We start from the raw sequence: 15334 nt of genomic DNA on the forward strand, positions 1-15334 counted from the left end.
CCACTCCTAAGAAGCTCTAGTATATGTTAATGCTGAAATAATAGTTATATGCTTGGAGTAACAGAGAGTAGATCAAAATCAGAACCGTCTCCCCATGACTTAGGAGTTTTCTATATGTTAACTTGAAATTCAAGCAGCGCGATTCTGATTCAGTCCTGTGTATCTGGAGGACCTCGGCAGTAACCATGATGGGGCACGGGGATTATTTGTAAGTAATTTGCAATTAGATGTAATTACAAACACAACTTCTCCCCTCATGGGTTTCGGATGCTCTGATTCCTTCACAAAAGGAGATATGAACACAGAGTGAAACCACTTATCCTCTGTCAACATGTATAATGGGGACAAGGCTGATGCAGCCCTGGCTTGGAACGTTAACGCAGCCAAAGAGGTGGGAAGGGAAATGGTTTACTCGGGAACTCTGCCTGTGTCACTGTGAAAGCATTGTAACCTGTTATAGCGTTTGCATGTGGTGAGCCCCATTCAACGAGTGTCCTTCTGCAGAACACACACACACACACACACACACACGCACCCACACACTGCTGTTTCATCTCTCTGTGTGTGGTCAAACCTCTTATTTACACAAACGTACTTCCTGAGTTGTTAAGGTTCTGACTTAATGAAAAATTTCAGAAGTGCTTGGTAAATATTACCATGAAATCACTCTTGGAATGTAGGCCTGGGGCCCGATACAAGCTGGTGGAGCCCCCCCTGGAGAAACATGATTCCTACTTGGATCAAATGGACTGAAATCTCTAAGGAGGGGTTTAAGATGAGGTCTTAGCCTTGCTAGAGCAGAACTCAGGGCTTGTATTGACTTGTATTCAATATTACAATGAGGAAGACCAAGCTGACTGAATCCTTGACAAGTGTCTGTTGCTTTAAGCTGTAGGAGAATTCTTGATGCCTATCGGCCATGGGGATTTTTGCCTGTGTGTGTGTGTGTGTGTGTGTACGTGTTTGCACTCCCCTTTGTCATTGTATTCAAGTACATTAGTTGATATTCAAATTGATGTTGAAACAGAGCAGGACCCTATGGTCAGTCCTTCAGCCCCCGCCCCCACCAGGTCCTCAGCCCGCCTTTCGTCCATGGAAAAACTTTAGCCAAAGAATAAGTTTAATCAGATTTCAGTGAGAAAATGCAGAAACAAAGGAAAACAGTCCAACAAGACAAAATAATAATAGTTTAGACATTAAGCAAAGTCAAGGACCTTTAGCTCCTCCTCAAGGAACTCCATTCTTTGAGCTGTCTTGGAGATACCGAAACGCCCACCAGGCGGAAGGAGTTAACTCCATGATGACCGGGCTGTAGCCATGACGTAAGCTGCCACAATTCCGAGCGCCGGCCTCAGAGAAAGGGGAACAAACCGATCCTGGGACTGAACTGGAACTGAAGACTAAATTATACTTAAAACAAGATGGCGCTGGTCAGACCACCAAGGACCAGTTTCAAGACGACTGTGAGAGCCGCCTGCGCTGTTTCTGCGCGTAGCGCCTCCCTCCGTCTAGATAAACTCTTGCCCCGATTGCCAGTGAGGGGAGCTGGCCTTCGGACGGCAGTTTGCCGGCCAGGTTGCTGGCCTCTGAGATAAAGCGGACTTTCCTTCTCATCAGCCTTGTCTCTTTATTGGCTTCTGCGCAGTGGGCAGCCAGACCGCACTTGTGGTCACAGTATTTGGCGCCCACCGCGGGGCTGCGCTCTCGCGACATCTGGCTCCCGGGGTTCCCGCCCACCAGGCGCAGCCGCGCCGCAGTGGCCATGACAGCACGCCACGACGGCTGCCAGGAGCCCGCTGCCCGTGGCTCGCTGGCCCTGAGAAGGGGATTTGGGGGGACGCTCCTAGCAGCCGCCAAAAACATCTGTTTTGGGGGATCCCCCCTGTTTCTCCCCTGCTGGGCACTGGCTGCCAATGTACGCTTTTCCTTGGTGGAACGGAGACGTGCGTCTGGACAAGCTGATGAGCTCCAAGACCGAGTAAGTCCACCGGTGTGCACCCAGGCTAACTTCTCTTCTGAGCACGAAGCGCTCTTCGGGCATTGTGCCAGTTGGTTCTGAGGTGTGTCTGATGTCGAGGACCGTTTTTGTCTGGGAGGTATTTGTTTGGGACTCCGTATGGGTCTTCCTCAGATTTGTGACTGTTCTGTCTTCTGGTGGGTGAGTGTATATTCCATTTGTGTGATTGGTATCTTTGCTGTTTTTTGTAAAATGGGAAATTCAGGTTAACTTCATTAGAAAAATTTTAGCTGTGAGATTATGACTAAAGAAAAAGAAAGAAAAAAAAATTTTTAACAATATATGACGACAGTATTCTTTAGACTCTGGAAAAAATGGTTAGGATTAAACTCTTTTGAAATTCCAAAACTGGTTCTTTTTGCATATGCAGTTATATGCAGTTAAAGAGAGATAGCTTGATAAAATACTGTTTTCAAAATTCTGACCCGAAGAGAACAAAAATATGCCTAAGAGAAAGCTTGAAGTTAACTCTTATCATGTCCTTAAAATACAAACACAGCCCACTTTGCCTTAGACTTCGGTCTTGGGTTAATTAGTAGAACTTCAAAAGATGTTTGGGTTTATTAAATACCCATCTTATACCAACCACATTAAAGAGAAATTATGCTATGAGAAAAATGTAAGCTTTTAGAGGTTATGGAATATGTGCTTAAGTTTGCCAATAAGTAAATGCTGGTATAACAGTTCAATTACTTGTTTCTTGGTTTGGTTAAGGCTTTTAAGGGTTAAAAATTATAACATGTAATTAAAGCTACTAAAAATGATAAGGGAAACATTTCAGTGTGTAAAGCAAGTAGGATATGTGTTGTCGGCAAGAGAAGGTATAAAGAATGGAAATATTTTTGTTGAGGAAAAATGATGATAGTAATTTTGTCCTAGAGTTGGTTGCTTCTGGGGAAGGGACAAATCATATGGATAACTTTCAGGTCATACTGCTGAATTGGGTAAGAAATTTAAAGAATTCTAATGGAAAGCTATTTTTTGTTTTCAAACTATTTTTGACCCCGATGTTCAGGATGGAAAAAATTGTCTAGGGAAGTTATCACAGAGTATGATTACTTATGATGTGTATCACTGCTGGCTTTAAGTTTACTGCTAAAAGCACACGTACCATTCTTGTGTGACAATTGGGCAGTTTTATTCACAATTGCCAAAACCTGTAAGCAACAAAGATGCCCTTCAGTAGGTGAATGGATAACTAAACTGCGGTCCATCCAGATAATGGAATATTATTCAGCACTAAAAAGAAATGTGCTTTTAAGCAATGAAAGGGCATGGAGGCAATTTAAAAACAGATTCCCAAGCCAAAGAAGCCAATCTGAGAGGGCTACATACTGTATGATTCCAGCTATATGACATTCTGGAAAAGGCAAAACTACGGAGACAATAGAAAGATCAGTAGCTGCTAGAGGTTGAAGGGAGGGAGGGATGAATAGGCAGAGCACAGAGGAATTTTAGGGCAGTGAAAACACTCTGTATGATATTATAATGATGGGTACGTGTCATTATACAACTGTCTAAACCAATAGAATGGAAAACACCAAGAGTGAACCCTAACATAAACTATGACTTTGGATAATAATGACATGTCAATATAGGTTCATAGATGACAATAGAAGTACCAGGTGCAGACAGTGAGGGAGGCTGTGCATGTGAGGAGAGGAAGTATACGGGACATGTCTGTACTTGCCCTCAATTTGGCTATCCGCCTAAAACTTCTCTAAAAATAATTAATTAAAATCCTATTATTCAACTCATTTAATGTATCTATTAATTCTAAAATTCCTTCCTCAGTGCTCTCATTTGTGGACTCATTTCACCTCTGTTATTTCATATATACATCCACAGTGCTCACTGCCATTTGGAGGGTAAGGACTATATTTTAAACATAGAGCCAAGTACGTACATTTTTTTCCTGAACGGGTACATTAATGAATGAAAGGAAATTGATTTTAATCTAGGAATTAACCCTTAAGGCCTGGATACAGAAAAGCTATTAAAAGGAAAACCTGGGGTACAGGTGGATTGATGTATTTATCTCTGGATAAGTACCAGTCTTTAGCTGATTCATTGAAAAGTTCCAGACTGCTGTTGTTTTGCTACATCTCAGACTCTTTTGGAGTGACTCCCATGGCCTGGTGGCTGGTAGTTACATACTGAGGTTGCAGATTTCGTGGGCACCTCCAATGGTCAACTTGCTTTTAAAAGCTGTAGAGTATGTGCCTCGCAGATGTCTGCAAGGAGAGCGTGGGGATTTGGTGGGTAAAGGTGTTTAGGTTCTGCACTGTTCTGGAAGAAATCTGGTAGAGAACGATGGCCTGGGTTGAACAGCTGTAGCAGCAGGCTACTTTGAATCCATTTAATCCGTGACATTTGAAAGCGAAATGAGTTTATGATTGCTCTCAGCGTTCCCAGCGGAATCTTCGGTCATTTCAAGCCTCATTTCAAGCCGACAGTGTCCTCCGTTCTCGCTGTCGTTCAGCGGGGGAAGCAGGCAGAGGCGTGCACTGGGGTTGAGGGCAAGAACTTATTGTAAGGACAGCGTTAAAGAAATCTCAAAATAAAAGTAGCTTTTGGGGAAAGATGATCACAATTACGGATGGCCTTGGCAGTATGTGAGGCAGAGGTGAGGGCTGCTGGGGAAAACAATCTGTTTCAAGAACGGTGCAACACCTGCCTGAGAAAGTTCCTCGATTTTTTTCCCACCTCTTATTATTTAGGAGGTAGATGAGATACTTTTTTATCCCATTTTACAGATAAGGAAACGGGTACAGGGTGGTTAGCTAACGTGCTTCAATCTGAGGTAGGGCTGGAACCCAAGCAGTCTGGCTCTGCTTGGTGAAACGTCCGAGACGGGAGAGAATGTTTCACGGGCCGTAGAATGTTCCGTGGACTGAAGTGCGACGCGAAGCCTTACAAAGGCTCACGGTCCCCTTAGGGCGCCGGCGGCTGGTCCGGGCTCCCCGCACGGGGGCGCTGCCGCAGAGTCAAAGGCGCCCCAGGCGGACGCCAGGGGTCGCCAGGCTGGGGCTGCCGGTGCCGAGTCCGCGGCGGGACGGCGAGCAGGAGCGCGGGGGGCAGGGAGGAGCCGTAAAAGGCGGCGGAGCGGCATTTCCCCGCGCTGGGGACCGCGGGGCGCCGGCCCCGCCCGCACGATGGCGGGGCGGCCGTGGGGCGCGCCGGGCGGGACCTCCAAGGGCAACGGCAGCGCGCTGCTCGAAGCCTCGCAGCAGGCGCCGAGCGGCGGGGAGGGCGCGCGGCCGCGCCCCTCGAGGCTGGCCTCCAGGCTCGCCCTCGTCCTCATCTTCACCATCGTGGTGGACATCCTGTCCGTGTATCGGAACAAGAAACTGAGGAACGCAGGTAGGGCCTCCCGGGGCCTGGCAGGCTGGACGGGCAGCGCCCAGCTTTCACCGACGGCAGCCTCTCCCCTTTCCGGCCACCTTTGCAGCACGCAGCCCCCTGGAGCTGTCACTTGGCTTTCCCCAAGAAAAGTTCAAATCTTTTTCTTAAAACCTGGGGCCTTGAGTCATTTTTAAAAATAGAGACTGAAGTTCGTCTGTTTACTTTTCCTTGAACCGGCCCGTCTAAGACGTATTTTCCTAAAACAAGAAGGAGCCTTCAGTTCCTAAGGGGTAGAAGTCAGAGTCAGATTTTCTGTATTTTCGGGGGGGAAACCCACTGTACAGTTCTCAATTTCTGAGGTTTATTAGACTGAGAGAGACAGGATACAGGTTGCAGAAAGTTCCTCCAGAAGCCCTTTCAAATCAGATCAACGAACAGTTAAGTATCAATTGCTTGGTTTTACATGTAATTTATTTTTCCCAACGTTGTTAAAATATGAGAAAATATATAAGCTGGCCAAATGGTAGGACAAGCATTTTAATTTTGTTGTTGGGAATAGTTTTCAGTTTCTAGCGTACAATTAAAAAGAATCATCGGCTCCTATACCTGCTTGGAAAAGTGACAGCTATTCCCTCTAGTTAAACAAGTTTACTTTTTTTTTTTAAACATCTTTATTGAAGTATAATTGCTTTACAATGGTGTGTTAGTTTCTGCTTTATAACAAAGTGAATCAGTTATACATATACATATGTTCCCATATCTCTTCCCTCTTGACAAGTTTACATTTTAAACATAGATATTGATGTAGTAAAGAGTATGGTTTCATATAATATCTAATTTTGTGCTTGAGTTAAACTTGATTTTTTTCTCCAACCAGTGAATTGAAATTGGTTTATCCTGGGTAGGAGCCCGGGAACGATTCGTCCACAGGACACTGGATGTTCAGACCTCTAAATGATGATTAGATGCCTACTTCTTTATTTGGAGGCAAACTCTTAGGAGGTGGGGTGCGGATGGGAAGGAACCAGGTACTTACAGGTTTGTCCAAAGCAATATTTTTGTTCTAACCTGTAGTCAGTCGACACTTTAATTTTTTTAAGCTCCTTTCCGAGAGGGTTCCCTTTTTTCTATAATGCTTGGGATAGTCCATAGTTTTACTATTAGCTAATAAGCACCTGGTAATATGAATTGAATTTGAGTTAGTCCATTGTATAACCTCACTTCATTGACTGGCTTAAACGAGGTTGCAGAAAGGAATTCTGCCTTCAAGAAGAGGCTCCTAGCCTGTGCTCTGCAAGAAGAGAGGCCGCGACAGTGAGAGGCCCGCGCACCGCGGTGAAGAGTGGCCCCCGCTCGCCGCAACTGGAGAAAGCCCGCACACAGGAACGAAGACCCAAGACAGCCAAAAATAAATAAATTAACTAATTAATTTAAAAAAAATTAAAAAAAAAAAAAAGAAGAGGCTCCTAGAAGAAAACACAGGCAATAAGCTCCTTGACACTGGTCTTGGCAGTGATTTTTTGAATCTGACACCAAAAGCAAAAGTACACCAACAGCAAAAAAATAAACAAGCGGGACTACATCAAACTAAAAAGCTTCTGCACAGCAAAGGAAATCATCAACAAAATGAAAAGGCATCCTATGGAATGGGAGAAAATATTTGCAAATTATATATCTGATAAGGGGCTAATATCCAAAATATATAAAGAACTCATATAACTCAATAGCAAAAACCCAAACAATCCAATTAAAAAATGAGCAGGAGATCTGAATTTACATGTTTCCAAAAAAGACATACCGATGGTCAACAGGTACAAGAAAAGATGCTCAACATCATTAATCATCAGGGAAATGCTGATCAAAACCACAATGAGAGATCACCTCACACCTGTCAGAACGACCATTATCAAAAAGACAAGAGATAACAAGTGTTGGTGAGGGTGTGGAGAGAAGGAACCCTCCTGTACTGTTGGTGGGAGTGTAAGTTGGCGAAGCCACTATGGAGAACACTATGGATGTTACTCAAAAAATTAAAAATAGAACTACCATATGATGCAGCAATTCCAATTCTGGGTATTTACCCAAAGAAAGCAAAACACTAACTTGAAAAGATATATGCACCTCTATGTTCATTGCAGCACTGTTTACAATAGCCAAGACATGGAAGCAACCTAAGTGTCCACTGACAGCTTAATGTCTGAAGAAGATGTTGTGTAAATGCACAATGGAATATTACTCAGCCATAAAATAGAATGAGATCTTGCTATTTGCGATGACACGGATGGACCTCGAAGGCGTTATGCTAAGTGAAAGAAGTCAGACAGAGAAAGACAAATAGCATATTATCTCTCATACATGTGAATCCAACCCCCCCAAAAAAAGCTCACGATACAGAAAACAGATTAGTGGTTGCCAGAGGTGGGGGGTCAGGACTGGGAGAAATGGGTGAACTGTTTTGGGTTTTTTTTTAATAAATGGAATTTTTTTTAAAAAGGATATGAGAAGACCCCGTGCTGTGAGGCTGGTATGAGAATTCTCTGTCGTATCCCCAGGAGGGAAGCTGAGAAGCCTGCTTTCTCACCAGGACCTATTTCCTGCCAATCACCACTGTCCCCTGTATCTCTGGGTTCTGGGAGTGCTGGCTCTGATGATGATACGTTAATCTGCTTTGCAGTATTCTCATTGCATTACTGTTTGTTTTGATTCCTTGGATTAGGGTTTAATAATAGGACTTTTGCTTTCAACCCTAAGTGGTGGAGCAGGGTTTAATTCACAGAGCTTTCCCCCAGAGCTCATCTCACTTTGTTGATATCAACAGCTGCAGCACTTGGGAAGTTTGAATCCTGCAGAACCTTTCATTTAAAAAAATATTCACATGCCTGGAACAATTCTACTTCTTATGCTTTACAAAAAAGAACTTAGGAAAAGGGCTCCTTCCATACTACTTTGTGTTTTGTTCATTTGCTAAGCAGTTTTTTGATAGGGAGTTTCTAAAACATGCATTCCTGTAGCTAACTGGGGGACAGACCTGTGATGAGCTTTAATCTTTGAAGCTTTTGAACTTTCGTATTTTTGTAATTGGGAGGTTTTATTCAAATGTACCACTGTTGCATTTCAAACCGTTTGAGGCTTTCTAGAATGGATGGTAATTTGAAACAGTGATAGACAGCATGGATTCAAATATGAGTTTTGGGATGCTTACGAAAAGTTATGATTGCTCAGTCCTTCCATTTCAGTTAAGTTTATTCTATTGGTACAGTATTAAGGATGAAAAGATGAACACAAGAGAATGGAAGAAGTGAGATAAGAAAATAAGAATGCTAAGGCATCTTAAGCTTTTTTTTTTTAATGTCTTTATTGGAGTATAATTGCTTTACAATGGTGTGTTAGTTGCTGCTGTATAGCAAAGTGAATCAGCTACATGTATATGTATATCCCCATTTCCCCTCCCTCTTGCGTCTCCCTCCCACCCTCCCTATCCCACCCCTCTAGGTGGTCACAAAGCACCGAGCTGCTCTTCTTGTGCTGTGAGGCTGCTTCCCACTAGCATCTATTTTACATTTGGTAGTGTATATATGTTCATGCTACTCTCTCACTTCTTCCCAGCTTACCCTTCCCCCTCCCCGTGTCCTCAAGTCCATTCTCTATGTCTGAGGTTTTACTCCTGTCCTGCCCCTAGGTTCTTCAGAACCATTTTTTTTTTTTTTAGATCCATATATATGTGTTAGCATACGGTATTTGTTTTTCTCTTTCTGACTTACTTCACTCTGTATGACAGACTCTAGGTCCATCCACCTCACTACAAATAACTCACTTTCATTTCTTTTTATGACTGAGTAATATTCCATTGTATATATGTGCCACATCTTCTGTATCCATTCATCTGTTGATGGACACTTAGGTTGCTTCCATGTTCTGGCTATTGTAAATAGAGCTGCAATGAACATGGTGGTACATGACCCTTTTTAAATTATGGTTTTCTCAGGGTATATGCCCAGTAGTGGGATTGCTGGGTCATATGGTAGTTCTATTTTTAGTTTTTTAAGGAACCTCCACACTGTTCTCCATAGTGGCTGTATCCATGTGTTTGTACTTTTTACAGTTTTTTTCCTGTAATTGATATCTAGTCTCATAGTGTTGTGGTTGGAAAAAATATTTGATACGATTTCAATTTTCTTAAATTTACCAAGGCTTAATTTGTGACCCAAGATATGATCTATCCTGGAGAATGTTCCATGAGTACTTGAGAACAAAGTGTATTCTGTTGTTTTTGGATGGAATGTCCTATAAATATCAATTAAGCCCATCTTGTTTAATGTGTCATTTAAAGCTTGTGTTTCCTTATTTATTTTCATTTTGGATGATTTGTCCATGGTGAAAGTGGTGTGTTAAAGTCCCCCACTATTATTGCGTTACTGTCGATTTCCCCTTTTATGGCTGTTAGTATTTGCCTTATGTATTGAGGTGCTCCTATGTTGGGTGCATAAATATTTACAATTGTTATATCTTCTTCTTGGATTGATCCCTTGATCATTATGTAGTGTCCTTCTTTGTCTCTTGTAAAGTCTTTATTTTAAAGTCTATTTTGTCTGATATGAGAATTACTATTCCAGCTTTCTTTTGATTTCCATTTGCATGGAATATCTTTTTCCATCCCCTCACTTTCAGTCTGTATGTGTCCCTAGGTCTGAAGTGGGTGTCTTGCAGGCAGCATATACGGGTTTTGTTTTTGTCTCCATTCAGCCAGTCTATGTCTTTTGGTTGGAGCATTTAACCATTTACATTTAAGGTAATTATCGATATGTATGTTCCTATTGCCATTTTCTTAATTGTTTGGGGTTTGTTTTTGTAGGTCTTTTCCTTCTCTTGTGTTTCCTGCCTAGAGAAGTTCCTTTAGCATTTGTTGTAAAGCTGGTTTGGTGGTGCTGAATTCTCTTAACTTTTGCTTATCTGTAAAGGTTTAATTTCTCCATCAAATCTGAATGAGATCCTTGCTGGGTAGACTAATCTTGGTTGTAGGTTTTTCCCTTTCATCACTTTAAATATGTCCTGCCACTCCCTTCTGGCTTGCAGAGTTTCTGCTGAAAGATCAGCTGTTAACCTTATGGGGATTCCCTTATATGTTATTTGTTGCTTTTCCCTTGCTGCTTTTAATATTTTTTCTTTGTATTTAATTTTTGATAGTTTGATTAATGTGTCTCGGCGTGTTTCTCCTTGGATTTATCCTCTGTGGGACTCTCTGCGCTTCCTGGACTTGATTGATTATTTCCTTTCCCATATTAGGGAAGTTTTCAACTATAGTCTCTTCAAATATTTTCTCAGACCCTTTCTTTTTCTCTTCTTCTTCTGGGACCCCTATAATTTGAATGTTGGTGCATTTAATGTTGTCCCAGAGGTCTCTGAGTCTGTCCTCAATTCTTTTCATTCTTTTTTCTTTATTCTGCTCCCTGGCAGTTATTTCCACCATTTTATCTTCCAGCTCACTTATCCGTTCTTCTGCCTCACTTATTCTATTATTGATTCCTTCTAGAGTATTTTAAATTTCAGTAATTGTGTTGTTCATCACTGTTTGTTGGCTCTTTAGTTCTTCTAGATCCTTGTTAAATGTTTCTTGTATTTTCTTTATTCTGTTTCCAAGATTTTTGATCATCTTTCCTATCATTACTCTGAATTCTTTTTCAGGTAGGTTGCCTATTTTGTCTTCATTTATTTGGTCTTATAGGTTTTTACCTTGCCCCTTCATCTGTAACATATTTTTTTTGTTGTTTTTATTTTTATTTTTTTTGATGGGTGGTCCTGTATTCCTGTCTTACTGGTTGTTTGGCCTGAGACGTCCAGCACTAGAGTTTGCAAGCAGTTGCATAGTGCTGGGTCTTGGTGCTGCGATGAGGACCTCCGGGAGGCCTCACTCCGATTGATATTCCCTGTGGTCTGAGGTTCTCTGTTATTCCAGAGGTTTGGCTCGGAGCTCCCACTGCAGGAGCTCAGGCCCGACCTCTGGCCTGGGCACCAAGATCCTGCAAGCTTCATGGCTTGGTTAAAAAAAAAAAAAAGGAAGAAAGTAAGAAAAAATGGAGCAGTACAATATCAGAGAATAAAAAATAAAATAAAATTAGAAAGATAAAAAATATATTAGGAAAAATAAAAGTATAATTGAAACAACTGCAACAAGGTAAATAAAACCACAACAGAAAAAAGAAAAAAAAAGGGGGGGGGGGAACAAGCCAAAAGGAGAGAACAATAATGAAGTATAAAGAATAAAATAAAATTAGAAAAATAAAAGATTTATTAGTAAAAATAAAAATATAAAATAATCAACATGGTAAAACAACCCCAATCTAAAAGAGGAAAAAAGAAAAGAAAGAAAGAAAAAAAAGTGCCTTGACTATGGGGGTGGAGTTTAGGCTGGGGAACTTAGGCAAGGGGTGGGGTTTAGGGTGGGGCAGGACCTAGGCCGAGTGACGTTCAAGTGTGGGGCGGGGCCTCTGCTTAGGACCTGGGCAGAAGGGGAGAGGCAGCACGTGGAAAGGGGGGTGGGCCTCTGGAGTGTGGAGTTCTCCTAGTTTGGAGGTAGGGCCCTGAGTGAGGGTGTGTGGGCAGGGTTTAGGACCAGCACTTTGGAGGGGGTCCCGGAGGGGGTCTCTGAGTGTAGACGTAGGGCCCTGGGTGGGGGGTAGGGGCGGGGCTTGGGCTCTGCACAGCAGGAGGGAGGCTCCGAGGGCAGAGGATTAGACCCGGGAGCCCAACAGGCTCCCCAGTGCCTAAGGGGACAGGGAAAGCGCTGGCCCCATTCCCTTCCATTCCTTTGTGCCCCTCCCCTATGGTCTCCCCCAGGGTCTCCCCCATTGCTGCTGGATCCCTAACCGTGGGTGGGTCCCACTGGGTGTAGGAACTCCTCCCATCCCCCAGCCACCCGTCAGGGGTGCCGGTCTGAGGTCCGGCCTTTACTTTTGCTCCCCCTTCCCTCCCTCCTACTCCCTCAGGACCCCTGTGGCTGGAGGGGGCCTCGGTGGGCAGAGGATCAGGCCCAGGATCTCAGCAGCTTCCTGGGGGCCCAAGTGGGCAGGGGAAACCTGGCTATGCTCCCTTTTGATCCTCTGCCCTCCCAGTGGTTCCCCAATTTCCCCCTTTGGGCGTGGGATCCCTTCCCTTCCCCCACCCTCCCCTCAGGGGCACCAATCCCGCCCCGCCTCCCCTTCCCCTCCCCCTTCATCCCCCCACGCCCTACCCAGTCTCTGGGGGGTTCCTTCTCTCCCCTTAGGTGTCCGTGGTCCCCCGCTGCTGCCTGGTAGGTGCCCTAGTTGTGCGGAGGCGCGAATTCTGCATCCTCATAGTCCGCCATCTTGACTCCTCCCCCCTGCCAATTACCTTTTTTTTTTTTTTTTTTTTTTTTATTTTTGGCTGTGTTGGGTCTTCGTTTCTGTGCGAGGGCTTTCTCTAGTTGCAGCGAGCGGGGGCCACTCTTCATCGCCGTGCGCGGGCCTCTCACTATCGCGGCCTCTCCCGTTGCGGAGCACAGGCTCCAGACACACAGGCTCAGTAATTGTGGCTCACGGGCCCAGTTGCTCCGCGGCATGTGGGATCCTCCCAGACCAGGGCTCGAACCCGTGTCCCCTACATTGGCAGGCAGATTCTCAACCACTGCGCCAGCAGGGAAGCCCCTAAGATTTTTATTTTATAATTGTTGAAATAGGTAGACTTATTAAGACAAAGATTTTAAAAATCATATATCACTATTGTGCATTCATGAAGAGTAACACATCCATAAAACATACTGGTTTATTATTTCCAGAAATTCTTGACATTCAGAGACATTTCATTCAAATCCACTGTCAACTGAAGTTCATTAATATCCGTGTTCTTCTGTGCAGTATCAGTTCCTGGGCCATCAAGAGCCCTGATGATGCAGCATTTCCTGGGAACCCTCCATGATTGATTCCAGAATTTTCTTCTAAGCCATTGACTCCTGTACAAATCAGGAAACAGTGGGCACAGGCAAATCAGGTAATCTGAGGCAAGTTTAATAAAGGAGCTGTTTACATAGGTATGGACACGGAGGCAGTTCAGTACCCAAGCCGTGGGGAGCACTTACCACTGCCGGGCCTGAGGGAGCAAGAAGCAAGAAGTACTGTCCTCTGCACAGTCTGCCTGCTGGATCTGCAGCCTCTGGTTAGACCCACCACCAGCCATCTATGGAGTGAGCCAGGGGAAGAATGCCCCCGCCTCCTCCTCTCATCTCCTGCTGGGGTTCCCTACTGGTTGAATACAACCAACAGCCAGAAAGTCAAGGAGCCCATTAATCAATACAGTCCTCCCAGGACCCTCCAGGTCTGAGATAATGGATATCAAAACAGAGCACCTGCTCTCCCTCTACATTTTATACACTTCTCTTGTCACGGCATCCCTCTGTGCTATAATTTATTTGCCTACTTTTCTGTCTTCTCTGAAGGGCTGTGGGCAGAGACTGTGTCTAGCTTAATTCTACATCCCTAGGGCACAGTGATGGAGACATAAAGCTTTGGGCTTTATGGGCTGGCTTTCTTAGTGCCTGGGTTCCCTGCTGGATTTTGATTTGATGAGTCTGGAGTGAAACCCAAACACCTGGGGTTATTACAGTCACTTCACAGCAGTGATGCAAAGGTACTGTAAAATTTTGAGAACCACTGAAATACATAATGTATTTACAGGTGATTGTAATACTATTATTATTAGGTTACTTGGGCACTCAAATACTAAATCATGAATTCCTGTTAATCAAAAGAACCCACTGGAACTGTTGGGGAAGGCCAGAGGAGATTCACTTCCTCCTCAACCTGATCTTTTGGTTTCCATGAGGGTGGATTTCTCCCAAAGAACCCTGTTCTCTCACTGGCACTTCTCTTATTCTCCCCAGGTGAGGTGGAATAACTTACCTAATACATGATTTAGAGGAGAAACTCCCCTTCTTTTTGGCAGAGGGCACCTGCTTTCCCCTTTAGGGTCCTAGGCTATGCCTGTTGAGCATTGCCACATGAATGGTGGGCAAACCTGACCACCCTGGGTCTTAGTCCGTTCAGGCAGCTATAACAAAATACCACAGACTGGGCGACTTATGAACAACAGAAATTTATATCTCACAGTTCTGGAGGCTGGAAGTCCTAGATCAGGTGGCCACACATTCAGGCAGCCCTCATGAGTTCTCCATTCTAATGCAATAAACAGCCTCAGTTCAGTTATTTTGGAAGTCCAGAAGTTTTGGACCTTTTATATGGGACCAAGGGCAGGTAAAAGAAAACTTTAAGAAAATTATAAATTATTCTCAGTCTTTTTTTAACAATCACAAATTCCAGGTGTGAATACAGTACAAGAAAATTTTTTCCTGAAGAATTTGGGAGAAAATTGCTGACCTAATGCCCCTGAAATACTTCAGTCTGTATTTCCTACAAACAAGGATATCCTCCTGTGTTACTACAATAGGACCATGACAAGTGGGAAGTTGACTCTGAAACATTACTCTCATCTACTCCTCTCTTTTTTAGCCAAATGATCCAGTTCAGAATTATGCTTCATGTCTCTTAAGTCTTTAAGTTTGGGATAATACCCCAGTCTTTCCTTGACTTCATAACTTAAACACTTTTGAAGATTTCAGTTATTTTGTTGTGTCCCTCATTTGGGGGGTTTCCGTGGTCTCTTCATGACTAGGTTCAGGTTATGCTTTCTGGCAGGATTATCCTGGACATGATAATCCTATTTCGTTTCGTCCTTTAGGTGTCACAGGATTTCACTTTGTCCCAAAACTAATGATGTCCGTTTGAACACTTGAAGAATTAATCTTTATAATTAGTATTTTTGTGAGGAAGTACTTTGAGATTATATAAATACCCTATTCCTCACCAAATTTTCAAAATATTCATTCATTTATATTTGGATGAACTCATGTTTTCCTATTTAGTTCAATGGATATAGTTTGTTACTGCTGTTATTTATTTTAAT

General features: G+C 43.5%; 1 protein-coding gene across 1 annotated transcript in view; it reads left to right on the top strand.

The window, feature by feature from the left end:
• Window positions 1-5128: 5128 nt before the first annotated feature.
• MTNR1A (melatonin receptor 1A) overlaps window positions 5129-15334 on the top strand; it is a 104610-nt gene continuing 94404 nt past the window's right edge. Inside the window, exon 1 of the mRNA XM_057537467.1 lies at window positions 5129-5380. Coding sequence (XP_057393450.1) covers window positions 5173-5380 — 208 coding nt within the window. The 5' untranslated portion in view covers window positions 5129-5172. The remainder of the gene's footprint in view (window positions 5381-15334) is intronic.

The sequence above is a fragment of the Balaenoptera acutorostrata genome, chromosome 21 (genome assembly GCF_949987535.1).
Source record: "Balaenoptera acutorostrata chromosome 21, mBalAcu1.1, whole genome shotgun sequence".
In the NCBI taxonomy this organism is placed as follows: Eukaryota; Metazoa; Chordata; class Mammalia; order Artiodactyla; family Balaenopteridae; genus Balaenoptera; species Balaenoptera acutorostrata.